The following is a 24,745-nucleotide window of genomic DNA, read 5'->3' as shown; positions in this document are numbered from 1 at the left end:
ATTTTTTTGGCTGGCTTCTGTCTCATAGTCACATAATTGAAAGTAATCACATTTTGCCTGTTCCCAGGAGTTCTTCACTGTAATTTTCACCTCATGTCTTTAAGTGTTATATAGAATCATAAAATTATTAAGGCTGAAAATACCTCCAAGATCATCAAGTCCAGCTATTAATCCAGCACTGCTCAATTCCCCATCAAACCATGTCCCCAGGTGCCTTCTCCACACCTTTTTTGAACCTCTCCAGGAATGGTGATTTCCCCACTTGCCTTGACTGCCTATTCCAATGCCTGACCACCCTTTCAGTGAAGAAATTTTTCCTAATATTCAATCTAAGCCTTCTCGGGCACAATTTACGGCCATTTCCTCTCATCATGTCACTTGTTACCTGTGAAAAAAGGTACCAAGCTCCTCCTTGCCACAACCACCTTTTAGGGAGTTATAGAGAGTCCTAAGGTCCCCCTGAGCCTCCTTTTCTCCAGCTAAACAGGCCCTTCCTTCCCTCAGCTGTTCCTCATCACCTGCTCTGTTGCCCTTCTCTGGATGTGCTCCAGCACCTCAGTGTCTGTCTCATAGTGCAGGGCTCAAAACTGGACACAGCACTGGAGGTGTGGCCTCAGCTGTGCTGTGTATGGGGGACAATCCCTGCCTTGCTCCTGCTGGCCCCACCATTGCTGATAGTGCCAGGTGCCATGGGCCTTCTTGAACACCTGGGCACAGCTGGATCATGTTCAGCTGGCTCTCAACCAGTGTGCTGCATGTCCCTAATCCCAGGGACAACTGTAGTTGTAAAATTCATGATCTAGGTAGCCTGACAAGTAGACCTAAGAAACTGCAGCATGAAAGAAAGCCTGTTCTGGCAACTGTGATACAATTCAGCCATATTGTATTTCTGTTCAAAAAATAATTGCTGGTTGAGGCACTTCTCAGATTTCTCCCCAAGCTCATCTATGGAAAGATAAGGTGACTCTGAGGGTTCCTGGCTGTCAGCTGCCCCTAGATCCCAGCAGCATAGTTGCTGCTGTGCTTCTATTGCCTGTGACAGCTTGTAAGCCCAGTCTCTCTCCCTCTCTCTCCCTCTCCCCCTCTCTCTCTCCCACCTGTAAGTGCCCAAACATGCAACTCTGGATGGCAAAATGTAAGAGAAGCCAAAACTTAATCAATTTGTCTGGGCAGACAGAGTCCTCTTCACCTCACAGACAGAACAGACAATATTGTTTTGATGAATCCTTCTCACCTGGAAACACAGGGACAGGGGAACAGAATCACTTCATTAATTCCTGTCAGTTGTGCTAAATAGTCTCATTTTTCGCTGTTTCCTTTTGGGATCCTCCTAGCTCAAGCTAAAATCTCCAGAGCCACAGATACCCTCCTCCCACTGCCTGTTTCAATGCCAGCCTGAGAGACTTTGGAAAAAATCATTGTAGTACTACAAAGGATGTGGCCAACAATACCTTTTCAGCTTGTATGATGTTGATGGAAGGATATCAAAATATTGCCACAGTACTCAGTCTTTGAGTAATGGGTGAGACAGAGCAGGCAGGATTTTTTTTCTGTCTTTCACATCCCTGTTGCCCCTCCTCTGGAGACCAGCTCACCCATAAGTTGTGCAGCTGGAATTATCTCACCAAAGAACCAGGACGTGTCCCTGGAAGATCTCACCCTCTGATGGACACAGCAAAAGGTGCTCTGTGCTGGCACTTTGCTGTGGAGAGCTGGGGCATTGCCTGTGGGGTAAGGAAATAGGAGCCTGCTCCCCTCTCATTCCTCTCATTCCTGAGGGGTACCCAGGAGGGTGCTACCTGCCCAGCTCCACTGGGGGACAGTGAGGACAGAGCAGAAGCAGCTTGAGGTCAGACAGGGTCTGCAGATCCCCAGTGATCTGTTGTACTGCCTCACCTCACTCTCGCCTCATCTGCACAGGGGCTTCAATCTTGGTCTGGTTGGTACCAGAAACTGTGTCTGTCAGCAATGCAGGTTCTCAGCAGGCAGCTCAGATTCCTCTGCAGGCTCTGGCACCTACCACAGGGTGACAGCTGCACCTTTGATGTCCAGGTCAGGTTTGTCCTTACACTGAGCCTAATGCCATGTTTCCCCTCACTCCAACTCAGTATGACACTCATGCAGCACTACTGCATCCTTCTGAAGGACACCAGGATATCCTGAGTATCACTGCTGGCTTGGTTTACTCTTACCTGCACAGACAGGAGACCTTGCCCTTGCTCTGACTGCAGCTGCTGCACACACTAGGAGATAATCTTGCAAGAGCCATATTGAAGATTCTTCAGTTCAAGTCCTGCATCTCCTGGCCAGCTGCAGCAGCAGGAGGCTCACTGGCCTTAGGGTCAGCAAGATGAATGGTGGAGAAACCTGAATGCAATTTTTTGATTGTTTTATTTCATAACATTCATATCAATTAGTCTGTTCCTTGGCCTTCCCTCCTGTCATTAGCTTTCTTAAAAATAACACATACCCCCTGGCTTTTAGTGGGGTTTTGTAGGATTAGTTTGATAGGACCTTTCCCTTGGTCACACACACTACATCTGAGGATTAAGGTTATAAATGAGTTCATGTATGACTTGATATGCCTGTCTGACTGTTAATTCATATAGAAGTGCTGATCTGCAAATTATGTTGTCTTTCCCCAGGCAGATTGTACCAGCTTCAGCTCTGCAACTGTAGCTAGTGGGTACAAAGTGTGTAGTAGTTCCTGCACGAAAGGCACATGACCTGATTAAAATTCCAAATGGAAAGGCAACAGGAACAACAGAAATAACAAAGCCTGGGGTTTTTTCTTTTCAGAAAACAAAAGCTTTTCTTCAAATCTAAATTTCTGAGAGGCAGCTTGAAAATTGAACCAGCAGAACATGTTCCTTTTTTAGAGGGCAAGAAAGTCCCAGGATCCTATCTTTGTATCTCACAAGTTCTGCTCTTCACAGGGTGAAAATACAGTTTAAACAGACAAGGAATATATAAACACTAACCTTTCAAAGAGGAAGTTGTAGACTCTGAATAACCCCAGAACTATTATATATTCACCGGTCTATCAAAGATTAGCTAAAGGTTTACAGTTAAAAATGTGTCACTGTGTTTTGTAACTAAAGATAGAAACACACATAACCAGGACTAAATCCACAAAGACCTAAAAGACCCTGCTTCAGCCAGGCCAACAGCATGTGTCAGGGGTAGGTGTATCGTATCCTGGAACCAAGAGTTTACAAAAGAAGTGTTGACCTTGTGGCTTGGATACACTGTCAGCAGCTGGTGGAAGCCTGTGGGGAGAGCATTGTGCAAACTGCTGTCTTCAGATATTTCTTTCTGTAATTTTCCCTTCTTTTCTTTTCTCTCTGTCACAGACTTCATGTTGAATTGCTGTGCCTTTTAATTAAAGCACCTATTATTGGAAAGGACTTGCAAGCTACCCTCTAGCTCACCCTCCTATTATTCCTGGTGAGGCCATTCCCAGCCATGCAGCATCCTATACTTTATCCAGTAAAATATTCTGGGTCACGTGGTTTCCACCTTAATGGGAGGATCACAGAGCTGTAACATAAACACAGTTTTTATTAGACCAGGCTGGCAGCTCACCTGCCCAGGACCTGCTTCAGACTGTGGCCAAGAGCAAATACCCACAACAGGAGCACAGGGGCTGTGGCACTTCTCCTGAACACTCTCACCCATTTTGCAGCTCAGTGACTTCCCAGGCCAGGGCTTTTGTACCTGATAACCTTTGAGGGGTTTTTCTTCCATGACATTGCACATTTGTGTTTTGCACCTGTGTGAACTTTTCACGTCCACAGCCTCCTACAGCACAGAGACCTAGATTTTGTGAGACAAGCACTTCTTCATCCCTTTTGGAAGAGCAGCTACAAAACTCTTTTGATTTTTATGCTTAAATTGGTAAAGAACTGTCATTTGCTGGTCACCTTTTCCATGCCTCTCAGGACTTTACAATCACCTCTCTTCAGACACCTTTTTCTCAGGCTGCTGAGCCCTATCTGGTGTTGCTACCACTTGTACAGAAGCTGTTTCACTGATCCCTCTCCAAGCATTCCCAGTCTTCTTCATCAGATCTGAGTCCTGCCCATGATACTGAAGAGAGAGGCACCAAAGGGTTGAGAAAGTGGCCCCAGGACACCCTGTTTACCTCTGTGTCCCTTTTCCAGGGTGACTTCCAGTTCTTGAAAGTGCATTTGCTTTTTTTGACTCCTATTCAGATAAACCTGAGGAGTCCACCGTAGACTTGATCAGCTTCATTTGTGATGTCAGGTCTCATAATTGATTTTTATTCTCTGCTGACTGTCTTTCAACCAACACACACATAAGTTCTGAATTTGCTGACAGACTACCAGAAGATGCCTTCAAGAAGCCTGAGCATACTCTATGAATAGAAGTTCCCTTATCCATACACATCCCAAAGCCTTCAAAGCACTTCGGGATGTTTGTGAGGTAGGGCTTCTCTTTAGAGAAGTCATGGTCACTCTTCCTCAGTATATTCTATTTTTCCTTCCTAAATTTTTGAACCCCAGTTTCTAATAATGGGCTCAACCAGACTTTGCTAGTTCCTTGGATCTCCACCAGAACCCTTTCAGAAACTTGATGTCTCTTCTGTCAGCTTTCTAGACGTCAAGGCCTAGGATTTTTCAAGTGAGGAGATGGGCACTGCAGCCAGCTCTTCTGCTGCTTCATCTGTGAGCTCTGGTATATCCCTTGGGTGAATATTGTTCACTTGCCCTGAAGTATCAAGGTTCATTTTGCTCTTGTATTCCATAGTTTCTTCTATAGTCAGTTCAATTAGACAGATCCTCTAAAAGTCTCTCATAAATAACTAAACCTTCTTAAGTTTGTCCATGAGAAGCACACTTTTCTTCTGTCATGGCCTTTCCTTGTCTTTTGCAGTGATAATCTATGGCTCAACAAACAATCTTACTCCTGAAATGTTTAAAGTATGATTTATGAGCTTTTACCCCAGTTCAGGATATTGCTTATTCATTTTTCTGGCCTGCCTTATTTTATTTGTCCATTTAATCTGCCAGAGTTTATGAATCTTCCTATTTTACTCGCTGAACATAACTCAGTTATTTGAAGGTTGCTGTCTCACTTTTAACAAACACCACCTAATACCTTTGTTTTGCTTTGCCAGCTTTCTTTCTCCTCCTTTTCTTGATCTGGAGAATACACTCACTTTCTGTCACTAGTACTGAGGCTGGTGCCAGGCAAAAACATCCATTCTAAATTTTGAATGCTGTCAAATAGCAGAGAATTTTGTGTGAGCATGTATGTCCAAAGCTGAACTTTGAGCTTTGTTCTGAAGCACAAGCCACAGACTAGTTGAACATTTTGATAGCAGCTGGACTAAACAATAGTGGCATATTCTAAACACTCCAATTAGTAACAAGATAGGAGACAGATCCACCAGTTAGGAATCTGATTGCAACAAAAAACTAGGGCTCAGAGCTAGAAACAAGGAAGTGAAGATGATATTTGGATGAAAAGCACTGGGTGTAGGGCAAGATCATGCAGATGAAGGACATGTGTGGAGACAAATGTTGGGGTATGCTCAGTAACCTTGGCCAGTAATGCTTGAGAAAGGTAACTGAGAGGAGCTGCACAGAAGTGAGAATTTCCACCTTGACAGACCTCCACCATGTCCCTACCAGGAGGGGAAGGTGAGACCACTGGGGAAAGCAAGAGTGTGTGAGATATCAAGCAGTTAAAAGTTGTAGTCTTGTTAATTCTTAAATAAATGTAAATAAACATCAGTATGCAGGTGTGCTATGAGCTGTCCTTTACTCTGTCTCAACTGTGACAGGTCCTTAACTAGTCTCCATGTACTGTCAAAGGTTTAATATCCTTGGCTTCTTTCTGCAGTTTCTTTCTGATTGTTTTCTCCCTAGGTCAAATGGTCCTGCAATGGAAGAGAACCTGGGCACATTATAGGTGTCTGTCACCACATAAAAAACAGACAATTACCCCTCCTAACACATGGTTGCAAGCAGTCCTGTGTTGACAAGAAACACACATTTTCCCATGCTTAAGTTTTAATTTCTGTCTACCTATCTTTCTTCAGACCTGTAGAACAGTTCTGGACTGATAGGTACCAAATGTTTTTCTCTTTGGTTTGGTAGAGTGCCCATGCTGAGAGCAGCCAACAATATCACATCGTGGCTCAGTGTGAATGAAGATGAAAAGTTGGCAACTGTCCTCAAGATGGCAAGCCCTGACTTTCACTTTGCATTGCAGAAGGCCCAATCTCCTCTCTTGTTTCGGATCTCTCATCAAGCACATGGAGAAGATGCTTTCACAATGATGTAACAGGTGTAAGGCCTTGAGAGATCAGCTGTTGCATTAGGCCATGGGTTATGGTGCACAGGACCTGGGTTTTGCCAGTGGTCAGGTATCATGAAGAAATATGCCCAGGCCAGTTCTGAAAGAGCCACTCATAAAATACTTTAAGAGAAAAGTTGTTTAAAGCAATAGTTTTTTGGTGTTTTTTTTTTTTCTTTCTTCCTTTCACTTTCACTACCTATGTGTCAATTTTTATTTACAGGCTAGCAAAACTCAAGTTTTTGCTTTCTGTATCAAATCCTTAATTCCTGCTGCATTCTCTACTTTGGAATATGTAGTTCTGCCCTTTTTTATGTAGGGCGAACACTTGGGCTCTCTGAAAGGCAGTGCTATCATCACAACATCAACACGTTCTGACACACAGGAAGTGAGCAGGCAGGAAGGTGCTGGCCCTGACCCCTGTGTCAGTAATACCTGTTTCCAGGAGCCTGAGGCAGGGCAAGATGAATTTCACCCTTCTGTCTGTCCAAAGCATTCTTCTTGTCATCAGGAGCTGAACTCTCCTTCCCCTCCATAACCTCTCCTCCTTCCTTGCTGCCCGTCGTACACCAAGAGGGACAGCATCAGTAGTAGTGCTGATGTTGTTTTTCAAACCAAGATGCCAGACTATGGCAACACCATTAATCTCACCTTTTTCCAAAAGCCATTCAGAAAATAATGGAATTCTTCAGCTAGTGAAGGATGTGATTCATTGCCTCACATCACTTGCTATATTCACAGAATCATAGAATATTCTGAGTTGGAAGGGACCCACAAGGATCATCAAATCCAACTCCTGGCCCTGCACAGGACACCCCAAGAATCACACATATGCCTGACAGCATTGTCCAAATGGTTCTTGAACTCTTCTCAGGCTTGGTGCTATGACCATTTTCCTGGGGAGCCTGTTCCAGTGCTCAGCCACCCTCTGGGTGAAGAACCTTATCTTAATATCTGATCTAAACCTCCCCTGACACAGCTTCAGGCCATTCTCTTTGGTCCTATCTCTGGTGACCAGATTCCACCTAAGCTGCCTGGTGTCTATTGGTTTACTGCTCTGAGGAAGTGACTGTTAATACTTTTTATCGCTATAAAGGTATCTTGGGTGGAGAAGCTGAAAGGCACCCAGGAACAGAGCTGTGATTCTCACTGTAAATACCTCAAAAAAGAATTGGATGTCTTCTGGTTACACACATCTAGCTCCATGCACAAGGAGTGCCTGTGTGTAGTTGGAATGCTGAGCACTTCATGCCAAAATAATGAAAACCAGTCAGCACCTACTGTGCAAGGCCTGGGCTGTACTCCAGGATTAAACTGCCAGGTTGGCAACAGGGCAGATGAACAAAAGGGGATTGACCCTGGAAGAAAGGCTGGTGTCACAGAGAGAGGAACTGATGGTCAGCCAGAGACACGCAGACAATACTCCCAAGGGAAATTTGACAAGACAGGATGGACATCCCAGCTCTGGTGAAACACTAGAACTGCACTGAATTGAAAAAGAGAATGAAAGCAAGAGTTCATTCCATACTCAAGAATAGCTCTGTGAAGCCTGAGAATAACTCAAAAACATTCAATGTTGTTATGCTTTGATAAGAACCAAATTATTTCCTTGTAAATCTGGGAAGGTCATTGGATAAGACAATTAGATGTGTATGACAAAAACAATGTGCCATATATTAGAAGTAATAATTTAAGCTATTCATAGTCTTTATTGAAGAAAATTAACTAACCGCTCAATACAAAGACCTGTTCATTATTGTAGGCAGCTTAGTAAAATCACTCTGTGCCTTGTGCAGCGGGAAGAGCAAACTAAATATTAGGATATGAAAGTAACAAAAAATTATACTGAAAATATAGCACCAACAGTACAAGTGTCCTCTGGAAAAAGCTGTTAGTTCAAGTAATTTGATCAGAAAAGAAGAATTAAATTAAGATAAAAGAGGTCCACAGGTGGTGATGATAGCTCTTGGACAGTCAATCTTCATTTCAAGAGAAATGAAAGCATGGAATTATGTAATTGTTTATAACATATGTAGTGATTTGTGGGAAAGAGGTGGTATATTCTCACAGAAGCAGAGACCCCTGTCCCTGCAAAGGCAACTGACCTTATTCACGTCTCTGGAGAAATACAGGAAATCCAGCTGACACGACAAGATGTGCTGATCGTCATATTGTAACTGATAATTGGTTCTGCTCTGCTTCTGTCAAGGATATGGGCCCTAGGCAGATGGGGGCTGGAGCTCTCTCTGCCTCTTCCATTGACCGGTGCCCTTGGGGAGGAACAGCACTGGTGCTGACATGGGGACCCATGCATACATTCTGTCCTTTCTTTGTGTGAGAGAAGCAGCATCTCCAATAGAAACTTGCAGAAATTGGGAGAACAAGGAACTCGTGTGGATTATGTTGAAAATGCCTTCAGTTGCTGCTCAGAGGAAGGTGCTTGGTGCTTCCCTGTCTCATTCTATGCTATGAGTGCTTGGAAACTGGTGAAGCCTGGAGGTTCCTAAGATAAGGACCAGCTCTAGTGCCTGTAACTGGGCTTGATGGGTCAGCTTATGTGGTGTTCTCACTGGCAACCAAGTGACCCTGCTCTGCTGCTCAAAAACTGCAGCAGCTTTGGTGCTTTATTGCCAATAAAAGGTGACAAAACGAACAAATTAATAGCTATTACTACAGCAGTAGAAGCAAGTAACTTAAATCAAAAATGTCAAATGCAAGCTTTTCTAAATGGGACTTGATAGAAAATGGGACTAATCTGATTTAGGATCAGTACCATATTTACAAGGATGTCCAGAGATAAATCAAAAGACCAAGCCTAGGGGATTTTATAACAGAGGCTGCACAAGTCAGATCTGACTGTGATACTTCAGAAAAACCCATTTGGTATTTACTGGTGGCTGCAGATGCCTTGATTCCATTGCAAACCTGAGTCTGAAATGCTTCTGAAAGACTTGTCTGATGATTCACAGAGGTTCCCAAAGGAATCAGGAAATGATCTTGCAACATTTCGGCATTGCATGGCTGCTTTTCCAGACTGATTTAATCATCAGTAGGAGGTTGTAGGACGCAGTAAGGATTGGACCAGGATATTTTGTTCCCTCAAGGTCCTCCACAACTCCTGCTGGCCCTGTGCAGTCTTACAGTTCTAAATGCAATTGTCCATAGAACACCAGTCCTGAGCCTGTACTGTGCAATCCTTAGCTGATAGTAAACAGCACCTCACATAGATGTGCTCTGGTAAAGAATAATGATTTCACCCAGTGTGACCAAAGATTTACACAGGGAAACATGAAATCCTCTCAAATGAAATTCAGTACAAACATATTTTTCAAAGTCAAACTCAAAAGTGTGACCTTCAAACGACAGTTCCTTTTTTAACTGTAATTACCTTTTTTTTAGTGAGAAAAAGAAGAAACAATTCACTTTGAGTCTGTCAAAATGCTAGTTTGGACAGTGATGTTTCCATTAAGTGCAATTAGTGAATTTGACTAGCTCAAGAGTAGAAATGAGATGACAAAATACTTTTTTACCTCTAAAATTTTCCTTTTTTTCTGTTTTAAATTAAGATTCAGCTGTGTGATGATACTGCAATATATTTGTATAGCCCAAAGCATGAAAGTGTAGCATTACTTCCCTAGAGTCCAAAAAAATCCTTCCTACAGGCAACTTCAGAAGTTAGGGCATCTGGAGTAGCCTCAATCCCAGTTCAGTGCCATCCCAAAGAGACTTAATCTGATCTACTGACTGCGGGTTTCTTCTGGGGAGAAATGGCTGAAAGTGACTGCACCTCTCCCCTCCTTAAGTTCTGTGAGCATTAATTCTTTTCCTAGGAATCAGGACAAAAATTATGGCAGCAAAATCAAAAGTAATGTCTGTGGAAAACCCCTAGACGCACGATATAATGCTATATAAAATCAAGGAGACTTCTGACTAGTGTTTACTCTGGTGTTGTACAAGCATTGGACAGTGATGATGGAACTCCACAGAATGGAAAAAAACCCATAGACAAGCTTGAGGAAAGGACTGACTGACTGTACCCTATGCATGATAAACCCATTTTCAATTAAAAATTTTGCCTGTGTGCATTAAAATAAAAGCTCATTAACTGGAGAGTGATGATATGTTGCCATCCTCATCATACAAAGAGAGCTCAAAGAGCAGTATTTGTTATGGTGGTCTCTAAAAGCACTAATCCAACATGGAACATCCAAATAAGACTGAAAAAGACAAGTGTTGTAAGAAAAGAACAGAAAGCTGAACATAAAAAGTCCTGGAGAACAAAGAAGAAAAAATTCACCAGGTAATGTATAAGAAGTTCCTTGAACATATTAAAATTGAAAGGTGTCATGTATGCCAGATCCTCACAACATTAAGTAAGCTGTAAGGGACAGCTGAAGAGGATGGAATGCTAAAGAGAGAGCTGAGGAGGGGCAGGAAAGCTAAATGAATGATGTGTTAGTACCCTTACTATCAGAAATAATCACAGACATTCTTATCTCAAGGGCACTTGTTTTGGAGCCTTAATGTAACATTAACTGAGGTAGAAGGTCCTTAAAGAGAGATTAGAGGGCAGCCTGAGCAATTTAAATTGGATTTAAAAGGCTGACAGAATCAGGCAGTTCATCACAGCAGTCCATGAGCAATAAAGGGAGCACTAATGCAGTAGGTTTATGATATACACATAAAAATGCCACTGGCTTTGAATGACAAAGTCAATATGCTATCTAATCTTATTCCACAGCAACCCCAATCCACCTTTCTGCTACACCTGCAAGAGTAATGCATTCCCAGCACTGTGCCCAAAGTTCTGCTCAGTGTCAGCTTCTGGTGGGCTGCAACAGCTGCCAAGAAATGACAATTCTGCAAAAGGCAGAGGGAGGTCCTCTGAAGCCAAAGGCTGGTTAGCCTGACATGAATCACAGGAACAACAATGGAAAACAAGAGTTTAGGGCTGAGGAGAGATTGATAAAAAACTGTAGGATGGAAACATAATTGCTGCCACCTAGTAACATTTGAAGAACACAGATCTTCTTAAATTCAAGTTGGATTGACAGACATACTCCTTCAAAAGTAAAATAACTGAGCTTTATGCTTCACATATATGGATCAGGAATTGCCCAACAGATATCCACAGAGGCAGATCATCAGTTCATGGGGAATTCCTCCAGCCTCAGTAAACAGCTCACTGTTTCCAATATGTTCAGTACCCTGGCAGCAGCTACAAATCACTGCTGGAAAAAATTGCTGAAAATTCATGGATTAAGGTAATGGTAAATAATATTAAAGAAAAAGCATTTTCCCTCAGATTGCTTTCAAATATCTGTGTTTAATACAGGGAAATTCAGGCTTGTGCATCAAGGCATGAGGAATTCACACCAGGCACAGAAAGGGCACCACCTGCTGCAGAGGATTACTGGCAACTAAATGTGACCTTTCCATTGTAGCACGGAAGGCTCAGGTACCTTGTGCTCCTACCAATGAGGAAGTAATAGGAGTATGCAAATGTGGGATTTTTTTCACTGTCTGGCTGTGCTGAGTCTGTTGAAAGAATACTGAATACAAGCCAAAAAGAGGGATAAGTGAATGGACAAGGTATAGAAACAAAGCAGAAAGCACACCTTATGACTAAAAGACCACTCTGTTTAAATTATCAAGGTAAGACCGAGGAAGAATTTGATCAATGTGCATAAATATTATATGGAGAAAAATTATGCCCACTTTATCTGGACTTTTAAATCTAATAAAGCAAGCCCAAGTAAGGACCAATGAAACTAAAGGTCAGTAAATCCCAACAGGAAATCAGAGATGATCTGTGACAAGAGACGTGGCCTGCCATGGATCATACTAATTAAAAAAAAGGTCTACCAGTCAGCATGTCTTTGGGGAAAATAAATCTTGTTAAACACAAGTTTGGCTGTCAAACACAGCCTTTCAGAAATGAAATACCTAAGTTTTACATTTGATGTGAAGCAGCCTTTAGCTGGATCAAGATTACTTACTTTCCTGAACATGGCATAAATTTACATAATTAATTATACAAAGGATTTCAAACTGCATGATCATTTGGGAAGTGACTCTGTTTAAACATGTTTTAGGTTTCTGCTGAGGTTTTGTGGAGAGAGGTAGTCTCTGGACAGAAAAAGGCAATTGTACAGCTACAATTGAAACCTAATTGTCAGTGCTGCTAGATGGTATTTTGTGCTATGGGCTCCTGTCCTTACCAGCCATGGCATGAAAAAAAATCAGATCCACTTAGTCCAGACTTGATGCCACTATTGCTTTGGTTTTCACTTGCAGTAAATACAATATGGAGAAATCTATCTGGTACAATAGCCCCAGGATGCTGTGTACTAAGGGTGAAGGATCTACTGGTAGGAGTCCTAACTGAGTAAATGATGCTTTAATGCTCTTGGGACATCACCATACCGCACAATAACTGTTATGGTGAAGTACCTAACAGCTTAAGATAGGGCTTTTATAATTAAATAAGGTTTAATATTAAATATGTAAAAAAAAAAATCCTATTATTAAAGCTACTAGTAGACCCAAAGGTTCAAGTGCTGTGTTTTCAAGTAGTATAATTCACATATGTGGTCTTGTGTAAACAAAGTCTGATTGAAGTGGTTTTTTTCTGGGAGGTGTTTAATGCCATCCTTGCCCAGCTGTGCAGAGAACAACTGTGTAGATGTGTCCCTTTACAGCCCTTTGCAGTCACTTTCTTCAAACAGCCCTTTAAGGAGCAGTCTTTTCAAAGCTCCACTGAGGTCTGAAATGCATCCTGCACAGAGCACTGCTGACACTGCTCTGAAGAACTGTGCTGCTGCCTAGGCCAGGACAAAGTCATAGATTTTGACTGTAAATCCATTCCTATTTGGAGCTATAGGATGAATTCCTTCAGTGCTTGGGTATGCTCTTTGTTAGAATGAGAACCAACATATTCTGCACGCTAGGTGTCATTTCTTTTAACAGAACCATGGCAATCCATGAAACCTGAGTTCAATGCTTATTTATAATCTGGTCAAGAAGTACTATCCATGGGGGTAAAAAAAAAAAAAAAGATCCCCAAAGTTTTCTATAGACACAGTGAAGTGTGGAAGTGTTTCAGACATTCAGAGTGGGCAAGCACAGTCATGGGTCCCATCAATGGTCAGCTAATGTTCCAGGGGATTCAGTTACTTTGTCTGGGCACGTGTTCTACTTGGCTACTGGCTTAAATCTGTTTTTTTTTCCATTTCCTCTATCAATGTAAGTCTCGGCTAACAAAGAAATCTCACGTCAAGACTTTGATTTCTTCAGTCTTTCATGTCATTCTTCCTACAGACACCAGTGAAAGTCCTTTTGGAGAAAAGTATTGCTTCTAGTCCAGTTGCAAGATCACTCTTATAATTCTACAAGGCAAAAGGGTCACCATAAAGAGTAATTTGTTCTCATATTTTTTCTCATTCCTCCTAACTTCTGTGTGGAACAACACCAGTCCTTCATAGTGCATAAAAGTTCACTTTGGGGATAACTAACTGTGACTGGTTAGTAAAGCACTTGTGAAGATAGTTAACTACTCAGAAAGAAACAAAATAATAATCTATGCTATGGTTATAATGACTTTGAAGTTAGCTTCAACCCCATCTTGAGATAAATGGAAATTTTTTATATATCCACTTGTTTCCTCATCCCACTTTGTGAGTGCCTTTAGGAAGCTCTCAAGGCGCTCTTTGTCACCAGCTCCATTTGTGAGAAGTATCAGGAAAGGTCAGTCCTGGAAGAAATTTTACATCCTTTTGTGCAACAAAGACATGCTGTGTCTTTGTAACAGATACTGGTGTCTGAGGTCTTGGTAATTCAAGGGATAATTGTTATCTGAAGCTGTTACAGAGAGACATTGTATGAGCATTTCATGGAGCCTTCCCTAAAATTCCCACTGTAAACTGAAAAACTGACTTTTCCCCAACTGACAGAAGTACTTATTAAATGAGCTTCATAAATATAAAAAGCTCTTTTCAAATACAGCTTTTGTTATAAAGCAGCACATAAATGACTATATTAAATGTGAGTTTTATGAAAAATTCAACGTGTTTGGGAGCAGACAAGAATACTGTGAGTTTGGTTATAAGGCAGTGTGTACTTCCCCAATTCAGAAGAATCTCAGCCATTCTTTACTTAGTAATTAATAACCATAACTCCTTTGTTGTATTTGGTGCATGCAGTTCATTCACCCTTCCTCTAGCAGCCTTGTCAGGGCAATCATTTCCTAGCACATTTTCTACTGGTGAGTCCAGTTAATTCTTTCTCCTTTTAGCTGTAGAGACATCTAAATAATACTCCATTTATTGTCTGCTTGGTTGGTGCTCTCAGCTGATGGCAAGTTGTTATCTTCAAACTGATGAATAAGCAATTGTTTGTTATTGGCCTGGTGGGGAAATAGCTGTGTTTGCTCTGTTGACCCCCATATTTCTGTGTGTGGCTCAAGTAGTGTCCCTCTCATCCTGCCTCCCACAACAAAGGCACTCCTCTTGTCTTCTGTTCACAACAAATACATCTCCAGTGCATTTGTAATGCAGAGTAGGCAAGGTTTTGCAGTTGCCTAACATTCAACAGCTTCCTCTGCTTTCTTTGTGATTCCCCCCAAATGACTAATTTTCCCAGCAGCCACAGCTAATAGCTGTTCTGATACAGTGTAATTCTGTATACCACAAAGCAGCTGGTTTTGAATTGTTCAGACAGGCCTCTAGTTTAATAGACACAAAAATTGATTATATAAGCCATTAGGCTCAAAGGTCTGTGTCATCTAAGGCATTATTTACTTCTTTAAAGCCTTCCACAATCAATTTCCAGCCAGGAAGACACACCTAAATGTAAAGCTGGAGAAGGTGCCAGTCCATTTTTACCTATTCACAATTGGTATCACAATAGGAGCATCACCAGCACTGAGGAAGGAACTGTTGGCTGGGAGGTGCACAAGTGTAATAAAAGAATTTAGATGTTGCTAGGTGAAGCCAATTTGTATTTGTTTTGATTTTGTGGAATAGCATATGGCAACTTTTCACTGTGTCTGAGGTCAGTCAGATTTCCAGGCATAGAATAATACACACAAGCATGTCTCTAACTTGCAAATCATTAGCACAACACATTTTTCAGTCCTTGCACTGTGCTTTGCCTTGGTGCCTAAGAGAGCTCTTGTTTTTCACTCATGCCAAAGTTCAAAGCCTCCAGTGTAACAGAAACCTGCAAATTGTCTGGGAGTCAACCCAAAGATGCTCTCTGCTCAGTTACCCTGTGGCTGCACACCTTTGCCTTCTCACATCCTTGGGAGCCTGTCTTTCCCATTTAATCACAATGCTTTTACTGCAAGACAAAGAGACATCCAGCAGCTGCTCATCAAGGATCCAAATGTATGGGCAGAAACTGTGACCTCAGTCCGAAAAAAGACAGGTCTTTCATCTTCTCACACAAAAATAATATGAAGCAGGAAATATTTGCTCTGAAAGACAGATTCCTCATTAGTTTTCTTCCTATTTTTTTGCAGGACCACAGGGTGCTTGTAGTGAGAGAGAGACACCAGAGAGGCTCCTGTAAATGCTCAGAGGGGAACTGAAAAAAGAACAGAGGGACTTTTTCCTAGAAGTGACCGCAGAAATAGCCTCATGAGCTATTTGACTAAGAAAATGAAGGAACTTGAGGGAATTGAGAAATCTTATCAGCAAAGATATTAAGAAAAAAGGGCTTCAAAACCAGACTGTTAAAGCAGTTATGGAGAAACAGGCCAAAAAAGCTGGTAATTTTGACAAAGAGGCAGCATCAGTACAACAGTTCTCACACTGTATTCCACCTCCTGCCATAACTTCCCACTTGCATTCTGTAGCTTATGGGAGAGCCTATGTTTGGGGTAGGCAAGTCCACAAACCACAGCAACACACAGAATTAGCTCTACTTTATATGGTCTCCTAAAAAGACACAACCCTCTAGCAGAAGAGAGTGGTCTTCTGACAGCTAGAAGTATTGGAAGCCTTTACAAGAATTTTTTCTGTTTTACTATTTTCACCCATGCACTTGAATTCTCAGTGCTTTTTATAAAATTTTGCCTTGCCCCGAAGTGACAGAATTTATACATTTTGTTCAGGGTTGCCCTGCACCTTTTTGTTACCTGAACAAAACAGTGCAAAAAGAAGCAACTGATCTGATCTTGTTCAATATTGTGCAGGACACAACAATGGCACATGCAGACAATACTGTCTGCCCTTTGCAGCAGGCATCTTGCAAAGGTGCACACCTCGATTATCTTCTGCCTTACAGCAGTGTAGATTCTTAAAACAAGACAGCTCAGATCGCTCAGAATAAGGGCAGCACAGGCATCCTAATAAAGTCTGCAATATTCTACGGAGTTCTGAAGTGCCAGCTGTTCGATTTTCATATACAGGATTCTGAATTCCCTGGCCAGCTCTGCATGTGGAATGAGTGGCACGGGTTCCTCTGGCACAGCCTGGAAGCTGTCCTGCCTGCTCACCAGCTCTGCCTGCATCTCTGCATCTCTGCTCATGCTGGGCAGCCAGACAGCTTGGGCTGGCCAGTCCCATCTCCACTGGGAATGCCCATAGCCAGCTTCAGAGGCATTGGTAAAACAAAAGGAAGCAACACCGGGTTTATGGACAGGATCTGTCACAGATCACTGACCCAGGTGGAGAAAATGAGCAAACGGTTTCTTAAACAAGTAGCTATAAATAAGTAAACATGAAAGTTGGTAGTATCTGATATTTCACCTTAGGAGACAAAAATCCTGCTCTCCCCATGTTGAAACACACCTAGAGACTTCTTAAACTATAGATGGTAAATTCTTAATAGGAGAACCTCACTCAGTTTATCCAGCTCACAGTGATTTGTGCTAAGCTGTCCATTTCAAATGAACTGATCACTGAGGCAAAAATCCTGGGTTTATTTATGGACCCACAGAAGTACCATCCACAAATGATACAGAACACATCCCCCAGAAGATATGTGTTAGAAATACATTAAATTTGCAATTAGCAAACAACAATAAAAACTCATATGTGTTAAAAGGATAATGCAATTGAAAGGCATCAAAATTAAATAGTACATAATTAAATTGTGAAATGTATAATTTTTGCTCCCCAGCCACCAAACCTGCTGGCAAGGGCTGCTCCAGACAGGAGCTCAGGCTAATGGAGGCACAAGTTCAGCAGGTTCACCTTATCTGTACCACACAGCACCTGGCCAGTAATTGCACACACTGTGAGCAGCTGCCCTCCAGTCACAGGTATGGGAGCCTCCTAGCACTGTCCTTGCTCTCTTGGGTCACTTCCCATCAAGAAAAGCCTGACCTGACTGTGAGAAAGGCAGCAGGCAGTGAACACTGGCAGAAGTACCACTGCAAATGAGATTGACTTTAGTAGAAAGATTTTTTTCCTGTGTGGTTCTCAGAAAATTACTCTGGAAATGCTGGAGGCTGAATGTTTGTGAGGTGAACTCATTACTCCCAGGGCTGAGGAAAGTTTGCTGAAGGTAATGAGCTGCAATGCCTGGTATGAAGTAGGTGTGCACACAAATTTGGCATTTACCTGCTATTCATGTGTTTGATTTTAAAACGAAGTGAAAAAAATGCACAAGAAGGCTTCATATGATGGCGGTGGTTATAAGTATAACCTGTTCCTTTGTAGTGCTCCCTGCTCCTGCCCACTGGGGTTATTCTCTACATACTCCTAGCTGACTCCCTCCTCTCAGGCAGGTATGTACACCCAGATGCCTAGATCAGCAGGATGCTTTACATTTTGATGTGTATATCCTTCAGCACCCGACAAGCAACACAGAAATGAGAGGTCATTCTTCTCAAGCATGGAACCTTCAACAAACACATTCTTTTACTTAGCAATGGCATGAATATCTAGCTTTACTTTCCAAGCTGACAAGGCATAAAGGAATTAATTAAACTACATTTATTCTGGATCATTTTTACTGACAGCAGTGAAAGCTACATCTGTCTGCGACTTGCTCATTTCTGCCAAAATTTTCCTGAAAAGCAGAATAGCTTTGAAAGACAGAAACTTTACAGACAGCCAGCAATTGCTGGATTCCTCTAAATCAGGGTCAAACATTGCACTCATCAGCTCTGAGTAAAGTGGTTTGATAAACCTGTTCAGGCATCTAGAGCAGTGCAAGTTTCCCATAAAAGCCAAGACAAAGCCTTTTACTTTGATCTGGATATGTTTTTGAGTTAATGGAGACTAGACAGGAACCAAACTGCAGTTCCCTTATGTGAGTGTGACCTGACATCTGCAGTTTGTGGTAAGGGCAGCCTTTGTTTTGGTTAGACTGTCCCAAAGAGAGGAAAACACCAATGAAAATGGGGAGGTGTTCCTCCATTTATTCACCTGTGTTGTTCTGATTTCAGGCATGTTTGGGCTCAAGTGTTTTCTGATAACCAGAATTTGCTACATATTTGACATATCATCATCAGTCCATGCTAATTGTGTTAAGAATGCAGTAGATATTAAAACCACAAAGTGAATACCACATTGGATAGTATGATCAAACACATAGTAAGGTAGAGAGTATTCATAAAGGATCAGAAGACAAAATGTGATCCATGTGCCAGTGGGCAGAATGCGTTGAATGAATGGGTAAGTGGGACTAAATCATTAATGTAATTTCATCAGTTCACAAATACCACTGCCAAATCAAAACAGCTATCTATTTTCTGCCCAAGAGCCACACATTATTTTCCTCCATTACTCAATCTTCTTTGGTTTGATCCTATATAAGCTTAAAACTGCGAGGAAAGAAATCCAGCCTGTATGGAAAATTGCTGCGGGATTGCAAAAGATTTAAAGCTTGCCAAAGAAAATGAACTCTAAAAACTGTTTTCCTTGTTTATGTGTTCTCCTCAGGCCCTCTTGTTTATTAAGGCTCAATATATGATCAAGTTACCTTGCGTCAGCCAGGCTGTGGTAATTGTCTGTGCGTGCACTTTTGGCCCGCAGCAAATGCAAGAAAATATAACCCGGTTTAAGCCCCTTTCACTGCAGGCGTAGCCCAACTTACCTTACATTCCCTGTGGGTGGGAGCATGCACCTACCTCAGACACAGTCACTCACCGCATCCCAGGGGCCTTGTGCTGTGTCTGAGACCCAGGATTAGGAGAAGCACCCTAAAGGGCATTTGGGACAGCTTGTCTTTCCTTCTGCAGGTATATTGCACAGGCACACGAACGAAGGGCTTACCTGCCATGCCTCCACCTTCTTTATGTCTGCACAGGACCCGTTGGTGAAGAGGCCCTTCCCAGGGGTACAGGTATAGATATCCTGCAAGGCATGGGCGATGGAATACACTGCCAAGTACACGTTATAGGATATCCGCAAGTGTGTGTAGTCCATGTATGGGGTCTCCACGCTGGTGATGTTCTCATCCCCTGTGCACGGAGGTCGGAAGGCAGAAGTTCCATTTCCAGCTCCCAGCCCCTCTTCGTGCCCCTTGTGGAAGGAAGTTGAAGCAGGAGAATTTTTGGATCCATCAGGGAGATAGCAGTTAAATGTCTCCTCCCAAAACTCCTTGGCAAAGCCGTTGTTGGTGGACTTGGGATGCACCTTCTGCAGGAACTCACGAAATCCTGGGATCTGTCCTGCCTTCAGCGCAAACCCGATGGTGCTGCCGATGACACGGAAGAACTCCGGCATGGCTATGAGGGAAGAGCTGGCCCAGGCCTCGCTTGCCAGCCAGATCTTGCCAGTGATGTTTCTCCTGACTATCTCTTTGATGAGAGGCTCCAGATCTGGGCCACTGGAAAAAACAACAATCACTCTTGCTGTGGAGTTCTGGATGACCTCTACCACCTGCTGGATCTCCTCTTCATCTGAGTACTGGGAGATGAGCTCACTAAAATCAATGCAGATATCTCTCTCCTCCGCCTCTTCCCGAAATTTTTCAATGCCTGGCCGGCCATAGTCATCGTCAGCTGCGATTGTTCCCACCCAGTTCCAGCGAAAGTACTCGATGATGTCTGCCATGGCCGTGGCCTGATGCTCATCGTTGGGGATTGTGCGCAGGAAGGACTTGAACTGGTTCTTATTGCTCAGGAGACGACTGGATGAGGCATAGCTGACCTGTCAGAGCACAGCAAACAAGCAAAACACACCATAAAGTGAAATGCCTGAAATAAACTGCCTCCATTTACCTGGCATCACTGCCAGCTTGGGAAGCACATTTTCTTAGCCTGTGTTTGCAGGTGATCCACTCTGAGGTTTCTCCTTGCTGTGCCTGTCCTACAGAGGCACTCATACAGGAGCTCAGACCTGAGAGGCTGGAGCCAGCTTGTGCCCACCTGCAAGGTCAAGGATCTGAGGGAGAGAGAAATGGACACTAGACTGGAGGAATAGCAAAGATTTCTGTCAAATCCAGAAATAAAAAGAATGCGCCACCTAGATAAATGAGGGCAATGCACTGGATTAAGACAAAACACAGGCTTTCTCTGTCCTGAACCAGACATGAGACAGTAGGATGGTATTGCCATTCCAAAGCTACTCTGTCTTTCTCTCCTTGCCTTTGACATCCATCCTTATCCTTAAACAGGCTCCTTTTGCCTTTTATATACAATCCCTGTCAGCTGACATAAGAAGAATGTGATGTATATCAGCCTCCTTGGTCCTGCAGCGTGTTATGGTAATGCTACTTTAGCAGTGTTTCCTGACTGCTGGCCAGAATCAGCAAAGAAGCCAGTCCATCTTTCATAAGTCACCATGTTTTATGGTTAAAACTGGATTTTATTTCCTCTTCTAAAGCCATCAAGAAATACTTTAGTTTCCTAATCAGAATAAGTGCCACACGCTCTTAAGATATAATTTGAATTATCTCCAAGTAGGAAGAAAACCTTAAAACCCAGATAATAACTGTTTAAAGATCTGGAGAACTTCTAAAACACATTTTGAGATTGGTATCTGAATTCTTTGGGACTGACTCTCATTTGAAAAAGTCTTCTACAAACAGTTCATTTTGTACAAAGTGGAAATTTACAGAAAACCTTATCTTCCCCTTAAACTCTGTTATTTAATGTTTCTGCAAGAAGAAAGAAAAGGAGTGCAGTTTCAAGGGCCACAGGAGTAAACCCTCCTTTCACAGAACTGTACTCTCCCCTGGACAGGCTCTTGCCCAGTGCTGCTCTCACCCCCATCAACCTCTTTCCAGGAGTACAGGCAATGTGTCCCACTGCCACGTGTGCTCAAAGGGGACACTGACCTGAGGTACTGAGAAACACAACAGAAGTTGTAACATTTTCAGTGTCTATGTCAACAGAACGAGCAATGAGCCGTACATTAATTGTAAAATACACCTCCAATTCCTACTGAAATGCAGGGCCTAATAAGCCTGGATTTGCTAATGGCCTTGCTATAAATGGCTGTGACAATTCTACCCAACATCTGCCAGTCTAAAAGCCTGCTTTCAGTTGTCATGCTTCAACTGCCTGGCTGAGACGTCGTTCCAGAACTGAACCTCCTGACATCTACCCTTTTCTGCAGCCTCTAGATAAGGGCACTGCCTCATGGGACAAATGTCATTCTCTGTTTAAAGAGAAAGTCTGAGAACTGCAAACATCTCTTATGTTCAGTTGAACTCATCAACCCTTCTCAGCTGCCCCTGTTCACCTGGTAATGGGATGTGTAAATCAACAATGCCCCATAAGATGTCATCGGGGTGTTTATTTACGCACCAACTTCCAATGCCACTCTGGGCAATACTCAGATAGCACAGCTTAAACCATTCCTGCCCTGCTCAGAGAACAAATGTCCAGTTCTTCAGACTCCTGCAAAGGAGGCAGACTGATAAGGTTCAACAGACAAGATATATTACTGTGCATAGAGCAATCAAGAATCCTTCCTTCTTCATTTGTGGTGCAGATGGGAATTGCAGCCCTGGCTGAAGCAAAGATACATTTCTCAGGACAGACTGAGAGCACATTCTGACACAGTCTTGTTACAAGGGCTCTTGTGAGCTCTGGCACCTCTATTAATTTTGGAAGAGGGATTGGAAGTGTTAGGCTGTGCAAGGTAACACTTAAATGGATAAGGCCAAGCATATTTTCCAAAGCTGACTTCAGTGTAGAAAAGTAAAATCAAGAGCAACAATATTAAGGCAGCCTTGTACTTTACTTAAGGTTGTGGCAGATCAACCAGCCTCTTAAACAAAAGGATGGGGCCATGGATGCTGGCACTGGCTCTAGCAGAGTCAGAATGCCTACAGCTACTGCTGCATTCACAGACTAAACCACTCTAGAGGACTCTCCAGTCCTCCTAGGCTAGGCTGCTGTTGGCCAAATGTTGTTATGGCTGCTCAGTAACCTTTATATTTGGAGACCGCAAAGTGCTGGCAAGACACATTTCTATCATAACAATGACACCCACTCCCTCCCGCCTCCCATTTTATTGTTTCTCTCCTATAAATTCTATTGGAAGTGGCAAAGATTAAGCAATCTCTGCTTAATCTCTGCAGAGTAGAGGAGCAGGCCACTTCTGCAACCTAAACAAGTGAGGTGGAAGCTTACCTGAGGTATGTAAAAGAGTCCCAGCAGATTTGCCACAGCGGTGGAGATGCCAGAGCCAGTTGCTCCCACGACTGCAATGGTGGAAGGGATATGTTCTGAGCAGTTACAGAATTCATCCAGGTTCAAGGAGTCTATCTTGTTCTGGGCCACAAAACTCAGTGTGGCCTCCAGGGCTTTCGAGACTGTATTGCAAGTGTCAAATATCCTATATCCCAGGGTCATGTTGGGAAGGAGAGTTGGGCTACTGTTTATTTCTTCTATGGCAAAGATCATAGCCTGGAGCCAGCGGAAGCCTCGGAAATTATACCTGGGGGAGCAAAAATAAAAATGAAATAAGAGTGAGAAGGAGGAAAAAAGAGCAGAGGAGACCAGGAATGAGGCAAAGACAGAGTGAAAAATTCCAGATACAAAAGGCAAAAGCAACTTATGTGATTTCTTGCACTCTACTAAATTTGGAATGTTTTGCTTTTGTCTCTACTACGGAAGAGGCGTTTTTGCTACAAGGTTTAGTTTTGGCTCTCAACTTTTCAGTTTGGGAGCTCACTCCAGAGGTAAACTTTTCCAAGTCCCCTAAAACCTGGGAAAGTTAAAAGACAGCATGTCTAGAGCGATGACTCTGGCCTGTCCCTTGTGCTCAGGACCCTAAACCTGATCTCACGATCCCTGAGGAAATGGATGTTGTGATCCTCTGACTGAAAGCTGCACCTACCAGGTTTGCTTCCAGGCTCCTCTGACATGTTTCTGAATGCAGATGGCAGTGTCTGCTAAGCCTGTGCTGATGCTGCCTGGGACTTGGGCTCGGGATACTCCTGGAGTGTGAGAGCTCCTCCTGGCTTTGGGCAGGCAGAGCAGGCTGAGCCACAGCACTGGCACGCTGCTGGATGCAGAGGTGCCAGGGAGCTCTGCTCAGGGAAATTCAGCCTCCCATGGCACCCTTCAGTTTGTGAGAGAGAGCACAGTCAGACTGTTCATGCCAGAGATCAGAGACACGCTCTAAATATAGGTCCTAGTGCAAACTGATAACTTGTTAATTAGATACTTCAGTGCCTTCATTCAAGGAATAACTTTTCTCATTATTTTGGTTCTCTCACACAATTTGCTTTAGACACAAACTCAAAAGATGCCCTCAGAGCTGGTCTGTGAAACCGAGACTGTTTTTTGAAGCCTCCTCTCTTCTCTAAGCTGGAGGAGCTGAGTTTTCTGATTATCTCGCATGTAGCTAAGGCAGAGCTGCAGATTGGTGGCAACTGTCTTGCAGGAGCTGGGAGTCCTTGTTTATGGACATCAGTAGCCTGGCAGTGGAAGAAGCTGCAGCACGATGAATTGCTTTTCCACAAAGTAGAGAAACTTCTTTGAGGAAAGCAGCAGCAAGAAGGTACCTTTGATACACATTATCGTGAAGTTTTACTGTGTTTCCCCTGTAAAGTTGCCCTGGCAACCAGCTGTGTGCCTGTTTAGGCCCTAACTCTCAGAGGCTGCAGAGTTTAGGGCAATGCAGCTGGAATGGCAGAATCTTTCATCAGCAGAAACCTGCCCTTCCTTGGAATGCACTGAGTCAGGATAGCAGCTAGTTTGCAGTTTTGTGCTGAATTGCAGGTGAAAGCAGGAAAGTGTCAGTGCTGTTACGCTTGAGATACACCAGGAAAAGTGACGGGCCCCCAAACTGGAAAAGCCTGGGGAACAGCCTGGCCAAGAGCAGATCCTATATGAAATGGTAAATTGTAGGTTTCACATGAGTTACATTTTGAAGTGCTTAGAGAAATGTTTCTATTACTAAGGTGAAGATTTCTAAAAATAAGCTTAATGAAATCACAATCTTTCAATCTCTGAGATATATGACCTAAACATTTTTAATGGCTGGATTAAATTAATTGCTTCCAAAGT

General features: G+C 42.9%; 1 protein-coding gene across 1 annotated transcript in view; it reads right to left on the bottom strand.

The window, feature by feature from the left end:
- Positions 1 to 24,745, bottom strand: part of CASR (calcium sensing receptor) — a 75,503-nt gene that overhangs the window by 11,734 nt on the left and 39,024 nt on the right. Inside the window, exons 3-4 of the mRNA XM_074534810.1 lie at positions 22,862 to 23,168; positions 19,551 to 20,429 (exon numbers count right to left, since the gene is read on the bottom strand). Coding sequence (XP_074390911.1) covers positions 19,551 to 20,429; positions 22,862 to 23,168 — 1,186 coding nt within the window. The remainder of the gene's footprint in view (positions 1 to 19,550; positions 20,430 to 22,861; positions 23,169 to 24,745) is intronic.

This window comes from Zonotrichia albicollis, chromosome 2 (genome assembly GCF_047830755.1).
Source record: "Zonotrichia albicollis isolate bZonAlb1 chromosome 2, bZonAlb1.hap1, whole genome shotgun sequence".
In the NCBI taxonomy this organism is placed as follows: domain Eukaryota; kingdom Metazoa; phylum Chordata; class Aves; order Passeriformes; family Passerellidae; genus Zonotrichia; species Zonotrichia albicollis.
This window is presented reverse-complemented; position numbering and strand designations above follow the sequence as displayed.